This window comes from Nerophis ophidion, linkage group LG02 (genome assembly GCF_033978795.1).
Source record: "Nerophis ophidion isolate RoL-2023_Sa linkage group LG02, RoL_Noph_v1.0, whole genome shotgun sequence".
Lineage (NCBI taxonomy): Eukaryota > Metazoa > Chordata > Actinopteri > Syngnathiformes > Syngnathidae > Nerophis > Nerophis ophidion.
The window spans coordinates 61330550-61350865 of record NC_084612.1 but is presented as its reverse complement, the minus strand read 5'-3'; the positions used below and the strand labels follow the sequence as shown (position 1 = coordinate 61350865).

Below are 20316 nucleotides of genomic sequence, written 5' to 3'. Positions count from 1 at the left end.
TGCTGGCTTTTGAACTTTGTGCCTAAATCAATCTGGATAGTTACTTTCCTCTTTGTTCCGGAGGACATGACCTTCCACAGTTTCCCAAAACAATTTGAAATGATGACTCATCAGACCACAGAACACTTTTCATCATTCCATCTTAGATGAGCTAGGGCCCAGCAAAGCCGGCGGCGTTTCTGGATGTTGTTGATAAATGGCTTTGGCTTTGCATAGTAGAGTATTAACTTGCACTTACAGATGTAGCGATGAACTATAGTTGCTGACAGTGGTTTACTGAAGTGTTTCTGAGCCAATGTGGTGATATCATTTATACACTGATGTCGCTTTTTAACGCAGTACCGCCGGGATCGAAGGTCAAGGCCTTGCCACTTACGTGCCGTGATTTCTCCAGATTCTCTGAACCTTTTGATATTCAGACCTTAGATCAGGGGTAGGGAACCTATGGCTCGAGAGCCAGATGTGGCTCTTTTGATGACTGCATCTGGCTCCCGGATAAATCTTAGCTGACATTGCTTAACACGATAAGTAATTAATAATTCCGCTGGTTATCACAGTGTTAAAACTAACATTTAAAATAGAAAACATTCTCATGCATTTAAATCCATCCATTCATTTTTCTACAGCATCTGTTCAAGAAGCCGCATTATTGGTAAGAAGTATTTTATCTATTATTGGCTAGCCACAGAATAATAATGTTATTTGAAAAAATAAGAGGCTTATTGTACTCTAAAAATGTTATTAATTAAAAATGCTTGCATTTAGTTGTATTTAGTGTTAAAAAATATTATACGGCTCTCACGGAAATACATTTTAAATATTTGGCTTTCATGGCTCTCTCAGCCAAAAAGTTTCCCGACCCCTGCCTTGGATGGTGAAATCCCTAAATTCCTTGCAACAGCTCGTTGAGAAATTTGTTCTTAAATTGTTCAATAATATGCTCACGCATTTGTTGACAAAGTGGTGACCCTCGCCCCATCCTTGTTTGTGAATGAGTGAACATTTCATGGAAGCTGCTTTTATACCCAATCATGGCACCCACCTGTTCCCAATTAGCCCGTTCATCTGTGGGATGTTCCAAATAAGTGTTTGATGAGCATTTCTCAACTTAATCAGTATTTATTGCCCCCTTTCCCAACGTCTTTGTCACGTGTTGCTGGCATCAAATTCTAAAGTTAATGATTATTTGCGGGGGGGGGGGATTGTTTATCAGTTTGCACATCAAATATGTTGTCTTTGTAGTATATTCAACTGAATATGGGTTGAAAATTATCTGCAAATCATTGTATTCCGTTTATATTTACATTGAACACAATTTCCCAACACATATGGAAACCGGGTTTGTAGAATAGAATGGACATTATCGTCATTATAATTGCATAGTTCGATGAGCATCCCTCAACTTTGTTGGTCTTTTTTGCCACTTGTGCTACCTGTTTTGAAACATGTCCCGGGCATCAAATTCCACATGAGCTAATATTTGCAAAAAAATATTTCCCAGTTCCAACGTTAAGTATCTTGTCTTTGCAGTCTATTCAATTGAATATAAGTTCAAAAGGATTTGCAAATCATTGTATTCTGTTTTTATTTACCATTTATACGTGACAACTTGACTGGTTTTGGGTTTTGTATAATAGAGAATGTTGTATTGTAGGACTGACAGGTGAAAGTTCATATTTTGCTTGCAAACAGTTGGAGGCAAGAGGTTAATCTCAAAAGTAGTTCCTGGTAATCAATAATGGATTCCACAGACAATGCAAAAGTTTCCAGCTCATATTTTATTTGGAGCATATAGAATCTAGAACTATAGTATTTTATAATGTAAATAATATATGAGACATCACGACATGTATAGGACAGGGCTGGGCGTGTTTGTGCCATCTGGAGCCCGACGTCGATGATAAAAATGACGATTGATTATGCGTGGGCTGAGATAGGGTGGCTGAGGCCGCTGAAGTAGGACTTCTCTCTCTCGTTCATCATCTCAAAGTGCAGAGGCTGCTGACAGAAGGTGCACTCAGCTGACGAGTGAGGCTTCAGCTGCAGGCCCACCTCCTTCCACGTGTGCACCAACCTCTCTGTACACAGCAAAGGGGAAGACGTTAGGGTACTATGTCAACTACATATGCATTATACATGGATTAGGAATATAATGGTAAACCATGGTTTAACTGACAGTATGACTGTTTTTTTTAATTAAAATGATTGTGAAACTGCCCTTTGATAAGTTGCAGATCCCAACATGAAAACAGGAAACATTAACGTCTATCCCCAATAAGAAACAACACCCAATTCTAAACTACTGATATTCATGATATTCAAATCATCCGCATTGAAATTACAAGCTGTGCTCTCTTAGAACAGGGTGATCGTTCTATACTTTGAGGAATAGACATGTCTGAAGAAGATATCTGCAGCCGGAAGTGACGTCACATAGACTGCAAGTAAATCGCACAACATCCGTTTTGACTTTATCATTAAAATAAAAACACTTAAACTAGTGATGTGCCAATAGATTGACCACCAACCACTATCGGCCAACACTGAATTTATTTATAATCAGTCACCCGGCCGATAAGCAGCTAGTAGTTATTTATGTGTCTCCATAAATGGATCCACTCCATAAGATGTAAATAATCACCTCCATTACAGCAAATAAACTGCAAAACTTTGTATCTTACGTATCATAATCACTGGAGGACGACGCTGAACATATTGCACACAGAGAAAGAAAATATGGAACTACCGTATTTCCTTGAATAGCCGCTGGGGCGCTAATTAATTTAAAACCTCTTCTAACTCCTGTGCTTACCAATGGCATGCAGTAAAGAATTGAGTGTGATTAAAAAAAAAATGTAAAGTTCCTCTGCGGCCGCGGCCCGGTGATTGGGGACCACTGCTCTACAACATGTCATCGCGACCGCCTTTACACAACGCTATCTGCGTGCCGGCCGGACGCATGCATTACACAGCTTTTCATACGAGATTGCAAAGCATACTTGGTCAACAGCCATACCTTTTACACTGATGGTTGTGATATAAACAACTTTAACACTCTTACTAATATGTGGCACACTCTGTGAACCCGCACCAAACACATTTCTGGAGAACATCGGCTCTGTAACACATTATAAACGCAACATAAGAATTATCCATGACTCTTGGCTATATCATACACGCGCCCCCAACCCCGCCCACCTCAACCGACGCACGGAGAGGGAAGCGGGGGCGGGCGGGGACGGGGTGCTAGCGGGGTGTATAATATAGCCAAGAGTCATGGATGCATGGAATTGTGGGTAATTCTTATGTCGCGTTTATAATGTGTTACAGAGCCGTTGTTCTCCCGAAATGTGTTTGGTGTGGGTTCACTGAGGGTGTCACATATTAGTAAGAGTGTTAAAGTTGTTTTATATCACAACTATCAGTGTGATCTGTATGGCTGTGGAAAAAGACCCCTGGTTTACACATAGTAAAGGCAAAAAAAAAACTGATCCGCCAATTTAAAAATGACGACAGGGGATGCATCACGAGTGACGACAGGGGATGCGTCACTCGTGATGTCACGAATTTGACCCGGTGGTAAAAGTAGGCATGCGCTAATAAATTTGGGGAGCGAGTTTGACCCGGCAGTAATTCAAGGCAGGCGCATATTACATGCCCGGCGGCATATAATATGCGCCTGTAGTTTAAATATTGTATCGATATCTTTTAAATGTAAATAGCACTCACCATAAATACATTTAAAAATGTAGTACAGTTAATACATGGGATCAGTATCGCACAATCTCACTCATGGATGTGAATAACGTGGCTCGCCCAAAACTGACAAAAAAGTCACATTCAGCTCGCTTTGCAGTTTGGACTGAAGTCTCATTTGTAAAGATCTGCTTCCAAATGGATTTGGCCTGAATCTGATGCGAAAAGATCAGATTAGAAGCACTTTAGAGCATTAAGACTGCCCAAAAAAAAATCAGATCTTTGTCATTTGAGGGCAAAAAACCCCATCAGATTTGGTGTGCAGCGTAAATAGGGCTTAAATTGTGATTTATATTGCACGTCAAATAATCTTACAGCGAGTTGGGTATGGAATTTTCCCACTCCTACAGTGCTGAGATTTATTCAACATTTTTAATAAATAATTAAAGTCGCTTACCAACAAAATATTTCATCATCTCAGGAGTGTGGTGAGGTGTTGGTGCAATGCGCAAGAGCTCCTCCCCTTTTGCCACGGTGGGATAGTTGATGGCCTGCACGTAGATATTATGGCGACTCATCATGAGGTCGCACACCTCTGTGTTCTTTTCAGCGTTGGACACCTTTGAAGACAATGGCGGGACATTAGGACCAAGCCTCAGTTCTGGTCGACTGACAGACGTGGATTATGGCGATTTACCCGCACGGGGATGATGTGGCTTGGGCAGTGGACTACGGGGAGCCCGGAGTCCATCAGCATCTGTCTGAGCAGCTTGACGTTGCGCTGGTGTTTGCGCCTCAGCATGCGGCCCTCCTCGCCCTTGAGGACCTGGATGGACTGCTTGGCGCCGCTCAACAGCATTGGCGGCAGCGAGGTGGTGAAGATGAAGCCGGCGGCAAAAGAGCGGACCGTGTCCACCAGGGAGGAGGTGCTGGCGATGTAGCCCCCCACACATCCGAATGCTTTGCCTGAAAGCAGGATGAGACAAGCGATGGTTTTGTTTTATGGATGAAAATACAAATAACCGACAGCTCAGATTGACATGCTGAAAAATATTTGCCAACTTTGGGACAAAAACACAGAATTTTTTCCCCTGCAACTGCTGGTACCCTAAATAAGTAACAGAACAAACCCTGACTTAGTGACGCTTAGAAAAAAATTAACGACTTTTTGACATTGGGGAAAAAATCCAGACTTTTTGACATTGGGGGAAAAATCCTGACATTTTGACGTTCGTAAAAAATCCAGATTTTTTGGCATTCGTAAAAATCCAGATTTTTTTTTACATTCGTAAAAATCCCGATATTTTGGACATTCGTAAAAATCCCGATTTTTTGACATTCGGAAAAATCCCGATTTTTTGACATTCGGAAAAAATCTTGACTATTTGACATTCGGAAAAAAATCTTGACTTTTTGACGTTAGAAAAAAATCCCGACTTTTTGACGTTTGAAAAAAATCCCAACAATCCCCACTCTTTGGCGTTTGAAAAAAATCCCAATTTTTTGACGTTGGAAAAAAATCCCGACAATCCCCACTTTTTGACGTTTGAAAAAAATCCCGATTTTTTGACGTTGGAAAAAAATCCAGACAATCCCGACTTTTTGACGGTGGAAAAAAACCCCGACTTTTTGACGTTGGAAAAAATCCCGACTTTTTCCCTCTAACTGCTGGTACCCTAAATAAGTGACAGTAAAACAATCCCGATTTTTTGACATTCGGAAAAAATCCCAAACTTTTTGACATTAGAAAAAAATCCCAAACTTTTTGACATTCAAAAAAAATCCCAGACTTTTTGACATTCGAAAAAAATCCCAGACTTTTTGACATTCGGAAAAAATCCCAAACTTTTTGACATTCGAAAAAAATCCCAACTTTTTTTCCTCCAACTGCTGGTGCCCTAAATAAGTCACAGAACAACTTTGTGACGCTTGGAAAAAATTCACGACTTATTGACATGTGAAAAAATCCCGACTTTTTGACGACTGAAAAAATGCAGACTTTTTTCCCTCAAACTGCTGGTACCCTTAATAAGTAACAGAACAAACCCTGACTTTGTGACGCCTAGAAAAAATTCACGACTTTTTGACATTGGGGAAAAAATGCCGACGTTTTGACATTCGTAAAAAAATCCCAATTTTTTGACATTCGTAAAAAATCCCGACTTTTTGACATTCGTAAAAATCCCGATTTTTTGACATTCGAAATAAATCTCGACTTTTCTACATTTGGAAAAAATCGTGACTTTTTGACGTTGGAAAAAAATACAGACTTTCTGACGTTTGAAAAAAATCCCGACAATCCCCACTTTTTGATGTTTGAAAAAAATCCCGACTTTTTGACGTTGGAAAAAAATCACGACAATCCTGTCTTTTTGACGGTGGAAAAGAAAAACGACTTTTTGACGTTGGAAAAAAATACTGACTTTTTGACGTTTGAAAAAAATCCCGACAATCCCCACTTTTTGACGTTTGAAAAAAATCCCGACTTTTTGACGTTGGAAAAAAATCCCGACAATCCTGTCTTTTTGACAGTGGAAAAAAAAAAACGACTTTTTGACGTTGGAAAAAAATCCCGACCTTTTCCCTCTAACTGTACCCTAAATAAGTGACAGTAAAAAATACCGACATTTTGACATTCGAAAAAAATCCCTATTTTTTACATTTGAAAAAAATCCCAACTTTTTTCCCTCCAACTGCTGGTACCCTAAATAAGAGACAGAACAATTCCCGACTGCTGGACCCCTCTGCCTCACAAAAATATGTGAAAATGTGCAAAAGGAATCCCAACATGAGAGCAGCGATTCCCCGGTAACACTTGCTCAACTCCTCAGCATCACAAAAATACCCCCAACTGTGTAAAAACAGGCCTCCAAACGACATCACTTGGCCTGTTCTCGGGGTCTTGTTTGCCAGGATTCAATGCTTGCTCTCAAGCCCCCGGCGATTTTGTTGCATATAATTTGATTTGCGTGCAATTCAAGCCTCTGGTCTCCTAGCAACCACAGAGCTGCTCGCAGACCCTTTAAGCCCTCTAGCAGATGGGGTGACACAGCTCAGTAGAAAAAGATATTCCTACTATGGAAGACACTTGTTCCATTTCGAATGGAAGGGAAAAAACAACTTGTGAATAGAATATGCTTACCTAGAGTCCCTGAGATGATATCCATCTTGTGCATGACGCCGTCACGATCTCCAATGCCGCCTCCCCTCGCACCGTACAGACCCACAGCGTGGACTTCATCTACAAATGTGATGGCGCCGAATTCATGGGCCACATCGCACATCTCCTCAAGCGGGCACACAGCACCTATCATGGGAGGAAACGAAACAAAAAAAAATGTGTCATTTCCTAGACAATTGTAAGTGAAAAGTAAGTGTCACGGGAAACTGACCATCCATGGAATGAACAGTCTCAAAGGCGACAATCTTAGGTTTCGTGGGATCTCCCTTCAGCAGCATCTCTCGGAGGTGAGCAACGTCATTGTGGCGGAAAATGAACTTCTTCGCTCCGCTGTTCCGGATTCCTTGGATCATCGACGCATGGTTTCCCGCATCGGAGTAGATCTCACAACCTACGATAACGCAAAGTGTTTTACGACAGAGCGGATAATGAGGAGGACTCACAAGATTTACCAAACTACCTGGCAGCATCTTGGCCAGAGTGAAAAGGGTGGAGTCGTTGGCCACGAAGCAGGAAGTGAAGAGCAGTGCTGCGTCCTTTTTGTGGAGGTCCGCCAGCTCTTGTTCAAGCTCCACGTGGAACTTGCTGGTCCCGGAAATGTTCCGAGTGCCTCCTGCGCCAGAGCCGTGCTTTTGTAGCGTATCCCTGGAGGAAAATAGGAGGAAAACAAACTAAATTGAGATTTGCACAGCGGGAAAAAACTAAACATAAATAAGCAATATATTAATGTAGGGCCTTTAAAAGGATTGCCATGCAAACAATGGATGCATTGCCTTTGGGTGTCATGTACTTTCAGTTCTAACTCAGATCCTTTGTGTCCAGCCAGTGGAGAAAACTCACAAAATTTACACGCCCTTCAAATTTCAGCAAACATTTGTATTAAAGTACATTTGATTCTCATAGGACAATATGGTAGAAATTCAACTTGGGTATACTGTAGAGTAGTCAGTGAACCGCTTGTATACAATAGAGAACTATCAACTGAAAAGAGTGATGAAAGTTAAAGTACCACTGCTAGTCACACACATACTAGGTGTGGTGAAATTATGCTCTGCATTCGACCCATTCCCTTGTTCAAACCCTGGGAGGTGAGGGAAGCAGTGAGCAGCAGCGGTGGCCGCGCTCGGGAATCATTATGGTGATTCAAACCCCAATTCCAACCCTTGATGCTGAGTGTCAAGCAGGGAGGTAATGGGTCCTATTATTATAGTCTTTGGTATGACTCAGGGCGGACACTCGAACTACAAGGCCACTGAGCAGTTAAACTATGGGGAAAACAATCATCCTGAGATAGTAATAACCATGACTTTTTCTAGTAATGACTACCGTATTTTTCGGACTATAAGGCGCAGTTTTTTTTCATAGTTTGGCCGGGGGTGCGACTTATACTCAGGAGCGACTAATGTGTGAAATATGTTAGTTATTTGAATGACTCTTACCACAATGTTACGTCAACATACCAAGTACGTTCTCAGTTGGTTATTTATGCGTCATATAACGTACACTTATTCAGCCTGTTGTTCACTATTCTTTTTTTTTTTTTAATTGCCTTTCAAATGTCTATTATTGGTGTTGGGTTTTATCAAATACATTTCCCCCCAAAAATGCGACATACTCCAGTGCGAATCATACATGTTTTTTTCCTTCTTTATTATGCATTTTCGGCAGGTGCGACTTATACTCCGAAAAGTACGGTAATCCAATTACTGTTATGGTAAATGGGTTATACATGCATAGCACTTTTCTACCTTCAAGGTACTCAAAGCACTTTGACACTATATCCACTTTAACCCATTCACACACTGATGGCAGGAGCTGCCATGCAAGGCCATAACCTTGACCAATCAGGAGCAAGGGTGAAATGTCTTGCTCAAGGACACAACGAACGTGACAAGGTTGGTAGAAGGTGGGGATCGAACCAAGAACCCTCAGGTTGCTGGCACGGCCACTCTCCTATTACGTAGATTACAACACTGTTACTGTACCGATTCATTTAATGTAAGATGACACTCTACTTCTGAAGTGCTTGTGTTTGCGTCAGCGAGACAGCGTCAGAATCCCAGCAAGTGCACTTCACAAAAGTAAGCTCCTTAGTAGTGCAAACAGCCAACAACCACACTCATTCATACACAAATAGGGAGAATTAATTTTAATTGTGTAATCCTACATTAACTTGTTTGTGGAGAAGGCGAGACAGCAATTGATGCACGTTTTAGTAACTACCAGTGAACACATTCCCTGAGCAACATGTCCTTCCAGTAAGCCACTGCCCACAGACTACCATTTCTGAGCGGAGGCCGCGAGGGCAAATATGAACAAGCTCTTGCTAAGCTCATGCGTCACTTGTCAACAGGCACTACCTTTATAAAAAAAAGGCACAGATTCACTCACTCTGCTCCCATGAAACGTTGTCACTTCAAATGCCAGATATTTGAGAGTTAAAAAAAAAAGAAAGCTATAGATTAATTAAATTAAAGTAATTAGTAATTCAATTACGTGCAATGCAAGCAAATACTAAAATAATTATGTCATGCATCGGTCTGGGGCTGCATGAGTGCTGGCGAGCTACGGTCCGTGGACTATGGATTACATTTTTGTCTCTGTGAACAAATTATAATGGAGTTGTTTGTGAATGCAGGTTGTCGTTACAACTACAGTAGATTTAGGTGGCAGTGTGCATCGCAGCTGCCCTTCTTAACTCCGGGAGGACTATTCACATATAAACCATTACAGTACAGATACTTAGGAATCCATACTGGTACTCAACAGTACCAATTTGATACTTTTGTGTGTGCTCATGTGGTAAGAAATGCATCTTTTTTAATAATGAAAATTTTTATCGTCAACATTAAAACCAAAGTGATAACTGCTGCACAGTTATATCTTCCATGCAGTAATTGCTGTTTATCCTAGCTGTGTTGCCGTAGTCAGAAACAGTCTTTGCCATTAAGTTGAATGTGACAGTCTTGTATAACTGTAGAAAGTGAGTATTTTGATTATTACACAGCATCTGTTTGATTTTAATGTGCATCTAGATTTTGATGTACAAAAGGTGTTAAAAATGCCATGTAAAATTGCTAATGCTATTCTGTAGAATGTTTTGATTGATTGATTGAAACTTTTATTAGTGGATTGCACAGTACATATTCCGTACAATTGGCCACTAAATGGTAACACCCGAATAAGTTTTTCAACTTGTTTGAGTCGGTGTCCATGTTGATCAATTCATGGTATGATTTTATGTATATAGCATATCCAATCTAAATACGCATTGAGCCAGCGCATTTTAAAAAGTGGAGCTTTTACTTTCGAGCGCTTTCTATCTATCATGTTTACCTTGTTGGCATGGAAATGACATTGCAGTCTGCTACAAATACGCCCATTTGCACGCCACGTCCTTATGCCGGTCCGGAGTCTGCGTTCGCATGTGATCTCAACAAAAGGGTACTAAAATTTGATTGTAGATTTGGATGATTTGTTAAGATTGTTTTGAGAGTCTGTACTCTGTAGTACCGACAGATATCATTTGATACCTATACATGTACCGATTTTGGTAACCAACGTGTTGGGTAAACAAGTTGAAAACTTATTCGGGTGTTACCATTTAGTGGTCAATTGTAGGGAATATGTACTGAACTGTGCAATCTACTAATAAAAGTATCAATCAATCAATCTCTATTCTTGACACACCTCACATACGCCTAGTTTACAAAGGAATAAAGTGACGTAGCAGCATGAGGGGTCACTGTTGCCAATTTGGTGACTTGACCACTTTATTTACCCAATATTAGTAGCCTTCAAAAAAATTATCTTAAAAAAATAGATACTTTTCAGGTGTTATTTGAGATGGACATTAAGCCACATATTGCTTTTTTGAAAGAGCAGCCTATGCTGCTGTGCGCCCCTCCCCCATCAGAGCATTTTTTTTTACATGTGTTTTTAATCTCATCTCTAACGTACATTACAATTACACGCGTCATGGCTAGATAGGCAAATTTAAAGAGGATGTGATCTTGAGACTTCTGGGAGATAGTTAGCTAAAATGTGGGTGGTATACTCCTTCATGGAGATACTGCATATGGGGCAAGGTTAGAGTGACATTTTCTATCAAACTCACATTATCGATTGCACCACCCAAGGGTGTCGACTCATGCCCAGATAGTCGTTGCTGCACCAGACAGACACCTCCCTCATGTCTTCAAAGGAGTCGGTGAAGTCTTCAGCCATGGGGAACTCACTCGCCAACCGGTTGACTGTTTTGAACACGCGGTAAGTGTGGTCGCTCTTCTTCTCTTCGATTTTCTTCTCGAAATAGCCGTCGTAGTGGAAGCGAGACGCTGTCAGGCAGGAGGAAGAAAGATGGCTTAACGAAATGCAACCGGTGTGTTGCAAATTGTTTCATCACTAAACAACCTGAGCAGAAACTTACAGCTGCTTGGCAAGTTGTCCTGCAGCAAGTGAGACACCATCTTCGGTCGCTGCTTTAAGAGGGTCTTCATGAGGCATTCGCTGGTGCTGGTCATGGACGGCTTCTTCAACTGGTCAGGAGACACCTCTGAAATTAGTAAAAGAACACATTTTTATGTTTTGCTGCTTATCTGGTGAATTGGTCAATAATTTTGTTGTGTTATCTTACCTTTCTGAACAGTGCGGACTTCCTGAACATCTTCTTGGAACTCCATGCCAACCTGGCGGACCACGCTGCTGTTCTTTTGGCCCATCTCCGCTGCCAGAAAGGGGCATTTGGAGGCCACACCCTGACCAGAGGACAGCATAGAGTGGCCAGCAGGCAGCTTGGTCTCCACCTCTGCTTTGGGGCCTAGAAGACACGCTTGCCTTTAGATACAGCATGAAGCATTGCGATGGAGATAGGTCGTGACGTCCACAAGTCACCTTCAGCAGTGGTGTTGTTCTCGGTCCTCTGGCGAGAAGAGGACGACGTACACAGGGCACGTGCCAAGGGCGAGGCCATGGGTTTGGAGGCCAACTCCATCATAATGGGGCATTGCTGGGCGTAGGCCACCAAAGAGTTCCTCGGCTGCTGCTGCATTAAGGCCTGTGGCACGCGAGCCAGGAAAGGACAGCGGCGCATTATGACGTCCAACATGATTATCACGTGAAAGCTCTGAAAGAGAAAAACAAGAGGGAAACACAATTTATTTATAAAACTTACCTACATATATTTTTATAGATATACACATATGTATATACCTATACATATATATATATATACATACTTATACACACTTTTTTTTTTAATTTCATGAGTATTTACATTGTCACTGAAGGCTTTAAAACTATGAATGAACACATGCGGAGTAATGTACTTAAAGGGGAACATTATCACAATATCAGAAGGGTTAAAACCAATAAAAATCTGTTCCCAGTGGCCAATTTTATTTTTCGAAGTTTTTTTCAAAATTTTACCCATGATGGAATATCCCGAAAAAAGGCTTTAAAGTGCCTGATTTTCGCTATCTGTGAAGCCACCGTCCATTTCCTGTGATGTAATCCAGTGATGCCAATACAAACAAACATGGCGGATAGCACAGCACGATATAGCGACATTAGCTCGGATTCAGACTCGGATTTCAGCGGCTTAAGCGATTCAACAGATTTTGCATGTATTGAAACGGATGGTTGGAGTATGGAGGCAGATAGCGAAAACTTAATTGAAGAAGAAACTGAAGCTATTCGGCGATCGCTTTCTAACCGACGATTGAGTGTCGCAGGATATCCATACATTTCTGTGCCATGTCTGCCATAGCATTGCCAGTAAAATGTGTAGGAGCAACTTAAATCCATCGATTGGTAAATGTTTGTTTGGCATTAAATGTGGGTGGAGAGAAAGGCTGGATGCAAATATACTAGCTACAAAAGTACAGACAGCTAGCCTAAATAGTATGTTAGCATCAATTAGCATGCCGTGCTAATCGATGCACACTTCACGTAAGACAACTTGAATCCGTCCCTGATCGCGTTGTTACACCTCCCGACAACACACAGACGAGGCATGATGTCTCCAAGGTACGTAAAACAGTCGAAAAAACGGAAAATAACAGAGCTGATTTGACTTGGTGTTTGTAATGTGTTTGAGAAAATGGCGGATTGACTACACTGAGTGCGAATAATAGAAAGGCGTTTAATTCGCCAAAATTCACCCATTTAGAGTTCGGACAACGGTTAAAAAAAATATATGGTCTTTTTTTTGCAACATCAAGGTATATATTGACGCTTACATAGGTCTGGTGATAATGTTCCCCTTTAACAGAAAAAGGTTTTCTTAAAAATAGCCACCCTTTGCTCTGATTACTGTTTTGCACACTCATTCGCTCGATGTGCTTCAAGAGGTGGTCATCCGAAAGGGTTTTCACTTCACAGGTGTCATAGTTTTGATGTCTTCAGTGACAATCTACAATGTAAATAGTCAAGAAAATAAAGAAAACAAATTGAAATGAGAAGGTTTCTCCAAACTTTTAGCCTATGGGAAAGGCTGCACAATTACTCAGGCCATGATTTGCATCCATACTTCACATCATATGCTTCAATTGACAAGTCTACATTTTGTAAAGTAACCGTTTTATTGCTATTACACACTTAACACATTAACTCGCTGTTGTGAATGAAATCTTACTCATCTGAGTGGAGTCGCACACAGTGAATACAGCCCCTGTATTTTCCTATGGTAGGCGTTACAGTGTTACATACAAGCTGTTACGTGGACTACATGGTTGTGTTGACATATTTTGGCATCGACGGGTGTATTCCCCATTGGCTTTTCAAAAGACTAGAGCAAAGGTAAAACATTTTTAAAAGATCCTTCAGGCTGCTACAATATGTGCAGTCAAATAAAGGGACTTGTTGTAACACAGGCAATGACTCGTATCTGACTACTTTAATAATCATTAACTCACCATAAAACAAATATAAAATGTAAGTGACTTTATGATTACTTAACCTTGATGACAAAGTAGGTAAGAGTGTATTCACTGCTGGCTGAATAGCAGCAGTGGTCACTGAGTGCCTCTCACGCTTGTTCACTTTGCTTTCATCATCACTCTACACCAATACTAATGATGTAGAACACGGTATCTTATCCTTTATCCAGAATATACAGAATGTCCAGAAACTCAGGCAAATCATATCGTTTCTGTACATGCCCATATCGGCTGTACAAATGTACTTAACAAAAGAAAGTGTGGGATACTTCTCTTGTTGCCTTATTTGTATTTGACTTTTTTCAATGGATGTATGTTATTTGGTGCAGGGATAGAAAGAGAAAAAAAGGAAGACGGGGGAAATTGCGGGGACGAGACAGGGATAAGACAGAGACAACAACAGCAAACAATAACAACAACATCAGCAAATAGGATATGCACAAATATCATGGTAAAAGTGATAGCACTTAGTGAAATACATAATAATAAAGACATGTCAATGAGAATTATTAAACTACAAATGGAGCAGTAGAAATAGCACTATTGATAATGAATAATAATAATTACCTCTGTTATCAGCAATACATCCATCCGTCCATCCAAATTGGGCCAATTGTATTGGGTTTTTTTTTTGACTGTTTTCAATTAACTATAAGACCTAATACACTACTGTATTTTAATGTTGGTCATTATGGTGGTACTGCGAGCCAAGTGTAATATGAGGTGGTACTTGGTAAAAAAAAAAAAGTTTGAGAACAACTGCATTAGAACAAATAAATCTCAACAAATGATAAAGTGTCTTGGTGATTACTTGGGTGTGGTACACAGAACATCAATGTACACACTTGTATTAGTCCCAGGTACAGTGGACCAGGACATCTTATATGTAATATAAATGTGTAGGGGGGTGGGTGTATGGTGTGTGGTAATTAAATATGTATTCTGATATGTTTTTCACAGAAAATGAGCCAAGGTAAGTGAGTCTCAGTTTCAAAAATGTATTAATTGTATCATTTTTTCTTTTAATAAAAAATGAAAACGGGTCCCACAGACCCGAACACCACACAAGGGTGAACTTTGCAGAGTTTCTGGAAGTGGATTCCATCTGTACATTGATTTCTTAGCTTTATCCATTCCATCATTTAATTCCACATACTGATATACTGAAGGTCTTAAGTGTTGTAGGTGCACACAAATGTTTTAAATTACATTTTTCTCCTCTTTTGTTCAGAAGATTTGTTGTACATTCTTGGGTAGCAGGTTATAAGTTGCTTTGTGTATAATTTTAGCTGTTTTGCAGAATCAGAAATACTTTATTAACCCCGGAGGGGGAATTACAATTTTCAGCACTATTCACTATGTCGTGGAATTTCAGTATTTTTTTATTCAATAAATAAAGGGTTTCCATGTTCTCTATGTCAGTGGTTCTGAAATGGGGGTACTTGGAAGTATGCCAAGGGGTACGTGAGATTTTTTTTTAATATTCTAAAAATAGCAACAATTACAAAATCCCTTATGAATATATTTATTGAGTAATACTTCAACAAAATATGAATGTAAGTTCATGAACTGTGAAAAGAAATGCAACAATGCAATATTCAGTGTTGACAGATAGATTCTTTTGCAGACATGTTCCTTAAATATTGATGTTAAAGATTCTTTTTTTGTGAAGAAATGTTTAGAATTAAGTTCACAAATCCAGGTGGATCTCTATTACAATCCCCAAAGAGGGCACTTTAAGTTGATGATTACTTCTATGTGCAGAAATATTTATTTACAATTGAATCACTTGTTTATTTTTCAACAGTTTTTAGTTATTTTTATATCTTTTTTTCCCAATAGTTCAAGAAAGACCACTACAAATGAGGAATATTTTGCACTGTTATACAATTTGATAAATCAGAAACTGGCGACATAGTGTTGTATTTTACTTCTTTATGTCTTTTTTTCCAACCAAAAATGCTTTGCTCTGATTAGGGGGTACTTGAATTAAAAAAAATTTCACAAGGGGTACATCACCGAAAAAAGGTTGAGAACCACTCCTCTACATATGACGACTTGTACAGGGTGTACCCTAAATGCAGCCGAGATAGGCTCCATCGACCCCAAAAGGGACAAGCGATAGAAAAATGGATGGATATATCCAACATTATGGGTTATTCTAACTGATCTTTTTTGTAACACCGTTAATGAATGGAGTGCACATTTGAAGTTATTTCCCCATAGTTTTACACAATAACTTAGATATGTAACACAAATAAAATAATAATAATAAAAATAAAAATAACAGTCTATCTGTGTTGGCCCTGCGATGAGATGGCGACATTTCCAGGGTGTACACCGCCTTCCGCCTGATTGTAGCTGAGATAGGCACCAGCGCCCCCCGCTTCCCCAAAGGAATAAGCGGAAGAAAATGGATGGATGGATGGAAATTTTTTGTTATTTTTATATCTTTTTTTCCAAATAGTTCAAGAAAGACCACTAGAAATGAGCAATATTGTGCACTGTTACACAATTTAATAAATCAGAAACTGATGACATAGTGCTGTACTTTACTTCTTTGTCTTTTTTTCCATATGACGACTTGTCCAGGGAGTACCCCGCCTACCGCCCGAATGCAGCCGAGATAGGCTCCATCGACCCCAAAAGGGACAAGCGGTAGAAAATGGATGGATGGATGTTTTGAGTTATTTCTATATATTTTATTCCAAATAGTTCAAGAAAGACCACTACAAATGAGCAATATTGTGCACTGTTATACAATTTAATAAATCAGAAACTGATGACATTGTGTTGTATTTTACTTCTTTATGTCTTTTTTCCAACCAGAAACGCTTTGCTCTGATTAGGGGGTACTTGAATTAAAACATTTTTTACAAGGGTTACATCACCGAAAAAAGGTTGAGAACCACTGCTCTATATATATATATGACGACTTGTACAGGGTGTACCCTGAATGCAGCCGAGATAGGCTCCATCGACCCCAAAAGGAATAAGCGGTAGGAAATGGATGGATGGATGGATATATCCAACATTGTGGGTTATTCTGATGTTTTTTGGAACACTGTTAATGAATGAAGTGCACATTTTTAGTTATTTTCCCCATAGTTCTACACAATAACTTCGATATGTAACACTAATAAAATAATAAAAATTAAAATAAGAGTCCATCTGTGTTGGCCCTGCGATGAGGTGGCGACTCGTCCAGGGTGTACGCCGCCTTCCGCCCAATTGTAGCTGAGATAGGCATCAGCGCCCCCCGCGACCCCAAAGGGAATAAGCGGTAGAAATGGATGGATGGATGGAAGTTTTTAGTTCTTTTTTTCCAAATAGTTAAAGAAAGACCACTACAAATGAGCAATATTTTGCACTGTTATACAATGTAATAAATCAGAAACTGATGACATATTGCTGTATTTTATTTCTTTGTCTTTTTTTCAACCAAAAATGCTTTGCTCTGATTAGGGGTTACTTGAATTAAAAAATAATTTCACAAGGGGTACATCACCGAAAAAAGGTTGAGAACCACTGCTCTATATATGACGACTTGTCCAGGGTGTACCCCGCCTACCGCCCGAATGTAGCCAAGATAGGCTCCATCGACCCCAAAGGGGACAAGCGGTACGGAATGGATGGATGGATGGAAGTTTTCAGTTATTTCTGTATCTTTTATTCCAAATAGTTCAAGAAAAAACACTACAAATCAGCAATATTTTCCACTGTTATAAATTTTGATAAATCCAAAACTGTATTTTACTTCTTTATGTCTTTTTTTTCCAACCAAAAATGCTTTGCTCTTATTAGGGGGTACTTGAATTAAAAAAAAAATTCACAAGGGGTGCATCACGGAAAAAAGGTTGAGAACCACTGCTCTATATATGACGATTTGTACAGGGTGTACCCTGAATGCAGCCGAGATAGGCTCCATCGACCCCAAAAGGGACAAGCGGTAGAAAATGGATGGATATATCCAACATTATGGGTTATTCTAACTGATCTTTTTTGTAACACCGTTAATGAATGGAGTGCACATTTGAAGTTATTTCCCCATAGTTCTACACAATAACTTAGATATGTCACACTATTAAAATAATAATAATAACAGTCTATCTGTGTTGGCCCTGCGATGAGGTGGCGACTTGTCCAGGGTGTACACCGCCTTCCGCCCAATTGTAGCTGAGATAGGCATCAGCGCCCCCCGCGACCCCAAGGGGAATAAGCGGTAGAAATGGATGGAAGTTTTTAGTTCTTTTTATATCTTTTTTTCCAAATAGTTAAAGAAAGACCACTACAAATGAGCAATATTTTGCACTGTTATGCAATGTAATAAATCGGAAACTGATGACATAGTGCTATATTTTATTTCTTTGTCTTTTTTTCCAACCAAAAATGCTTTGCTCTGATTAGGGGGTACTTGAATTAAAAAATAATTTCACAAGGGGTACATCACCCAAAAAAGGTTGAGAACCACTGCTCTATATATGACGACTTGTCCAGGGTGTACCCCGCCGACCGCCCGAATGCAGCCGAGATAGGCTCCATCGACCCCAAAGGGGACAAGCGGTAGGGAATGGCTGGATGGATGGAAGTTTTCAGTTATTTCTGTATCTTTTATTCCAAATAGTTCAAGAAAAACCACTACAAATCAGCAATATTTTCCACTGTTATACAATTTGATAAATCAGAAACTGACGACATAGTGCAGTATTTTACTTCTTTATGTCTTTTTTTCCAACCAAAAATGCTTTGCTCTTATTAGGGGGTACTTGAATTAAAAAAAAATTTCACAAGGGGTACATCACCGAAAAAAGGTTGAGAACCACTGCTCTATATATGACAATTTGTACAGGGTGTACCCTGAATGCAGCCGAGATAGGCTCCATCGACCCCAAAAGGGACAAGCGGTAGAAAATGGATGGATGTATCCAACATTATTCTAACTGATCTTTTTGTAACACCGTTAATGAATGGAGTGCACATTTGAAGTAATTTCCCCATAGTTCTACACAATAACTTAGATATGTCACACTAACTTAGATATGTCACACTAATAAAATAATAAAAATAACAGTCTATCTGTGTTGGTCCTGCGATGAGGTAGCGACTTGTCCAGGGTGTACACCGCTTTCCGCCCGATTGTAGCTAAGATAGGCACCAGCACCCCCCGCGACTCCAAAGAGAATTAGCAGTAGAAAATGGATGGATGGGATAATAAAAAATAAAAAAAACAATATTTACTTTAATTACAACTTTGGTGGGGGGAAAAAATCCCTGGAATAGTTGTTATGCCGACTTAGCTGCTTTGGCAACTAGCCTTCACTTCCGGTGTTACTTGAGTGTTCCTGAAGTGTAAAGCCTTTATTACAAAATGATAGTTTTTTTTAGGTGAAAATATAAAAAATATATACTCGTTGTTATTGAGAAAAGGAGCTGAAATATGTGGTCCCGGCTTACATGGCAGCTATAGCTTTTAGCCTCCCAGAAAGTGATGGCGGTAGTAAGGAGTGGTCAACGCCACGGAAGGAAGACAACTTACCGAGAATAAAAACCTCAACAAGACAATCCACTCGGTTCGGGTCACCCTGAAGAGACGAGCACGGAGAAGGACGCAGCAGGATGAGTTCAATTGACCGCTTCGTTCTCCAACATTCAGGGCGAACTACAAGGACGCGGAAGGGCTGTTGCTTAAATAAGGCTTCTGCTTGAATAAGGTTCGGAGCTTAGAGCTGAAGTGTCGCGAGACTTTGTCAGCCGTGAGTCACCCTGAGAAGTACGGGCTCGTTTTTTTATATACTTTTGAGATGAAATATAAACATTTGGTTGAGTAAGCGGCGGAATTCAATAAACGATGAGTAAATTCATCATGGATGAATAATCGAAAATAAAAAAAAATTAAGCGCATAGTTACACAACAAAAATTGTGTAACAGCAATGACATTGTGTTACAAAACAAGGCAGTGGTAGCTTGTTTGGTTTAGTTTAGGGCTGAGAATCTTTGGGTGTCCCACGATTCGATTCAATATCGATTCTTGGGGTTGCGATTCGATTATATATCGATTTTTTTCGATTCAAAAACGATATTTTTCCGATTCAAAACGATTCTGTATGCATTCAATACATAGGATTTCAGCAGGACTTACCCCAGTCTGCTGACTTATAATTGTAAAGGACAATGTTTTATCAACTGATTGCAATAATGTAAAATTGTTTTAACTATTAAACCAACCAAAAATATCATTTATTTTTATCGTTGTGAAAACATTGGACACAGTGTGTTGTCAAGCTTATGAGATGTGATGCAAGTGTAAGCCACTGTGACACTATTGTTCTTTATTTTTTATAAATGTCTAAAGATAATGTCAATGAGGGATTTTTAATCACTTTTATGATTAAATTATAGCTAATATTGATACTGTTGTTGGTAATCATTTTTGTTTCACTACTTTTGGTTTGGTCTCCTCTTAATTGCTCTGTTTATTGCAGTTCTGAGTGTTGCTGGGT

The 20316-nt window shown here is 39.7% G+C and overlaps 1 protein-coding gene across 1 annotated transcript; it reads right to left on the bottom strand.

Annotated features, from left to right (window-relative positions):
* Positions 1 to 1759: 1759 nt before the first annotated feature.
* Positions 1760 to 19541, bottom strand: alas1 (aminolevulinate, delta-, synthase 1). The gene is made up of 11 exons (XM_061887964.1): positions 19352 to 19541; positions 11771 to 12002; positions 11514 to 11696; positions 11307 to 11432; positions 10995 to 11214; positions 7338 to 7522; positions 7089 to 7268; positions 6839 to 7003; positions 4394 to 4662; positions 4154 to 4316; positions 1760 to 2078 (listed from the first exon to the last, which is right to left on the bottom strand). The coding sequence occupies exons 2-11, from the start codon at positions 11982 to 11984 to the stop codon at positions 1918 to 1920; spliced, it is 1866 nt and encodes a 621-aa protein (XP_061743948.1). The 5' UTR covers positions 11985 to 12002; positions 19352 to 19541; the 3' UTR covers positions 1760 to 1917.
* Between the last annotated feature and the right edge of the window lie 775 nt (positions 19542 to 20316).

What these genes read in the sequence shown, in the direction of transcription:
- alas1 (XM_061887964.1), bottom strand. Translation starts at nt 11,984, where the DNA reads ATGTTGGACGTCATAATGCGCCGCTGTCCTTTCCTGGCTCGCGTGCCA. An exon ending in GAACAACACCACTGCTGAAG is followed by an intron (nt 11,697 to 11,770) that starts GTGACTTGTGGA and finishes CGTGTCTTCTAG; the next exon opens with GCCCCAAAGCAGAGGTGGAG. An exon ending in TCTGGCCAAGATGCTGCCAG is followed by an intron (nt 7,269 to 7,337) that starts GTAGTTTGGTAA and finishes GCGTTATCGTAG; the next exon opens with GTTGTGAGATCTACTCCGAT.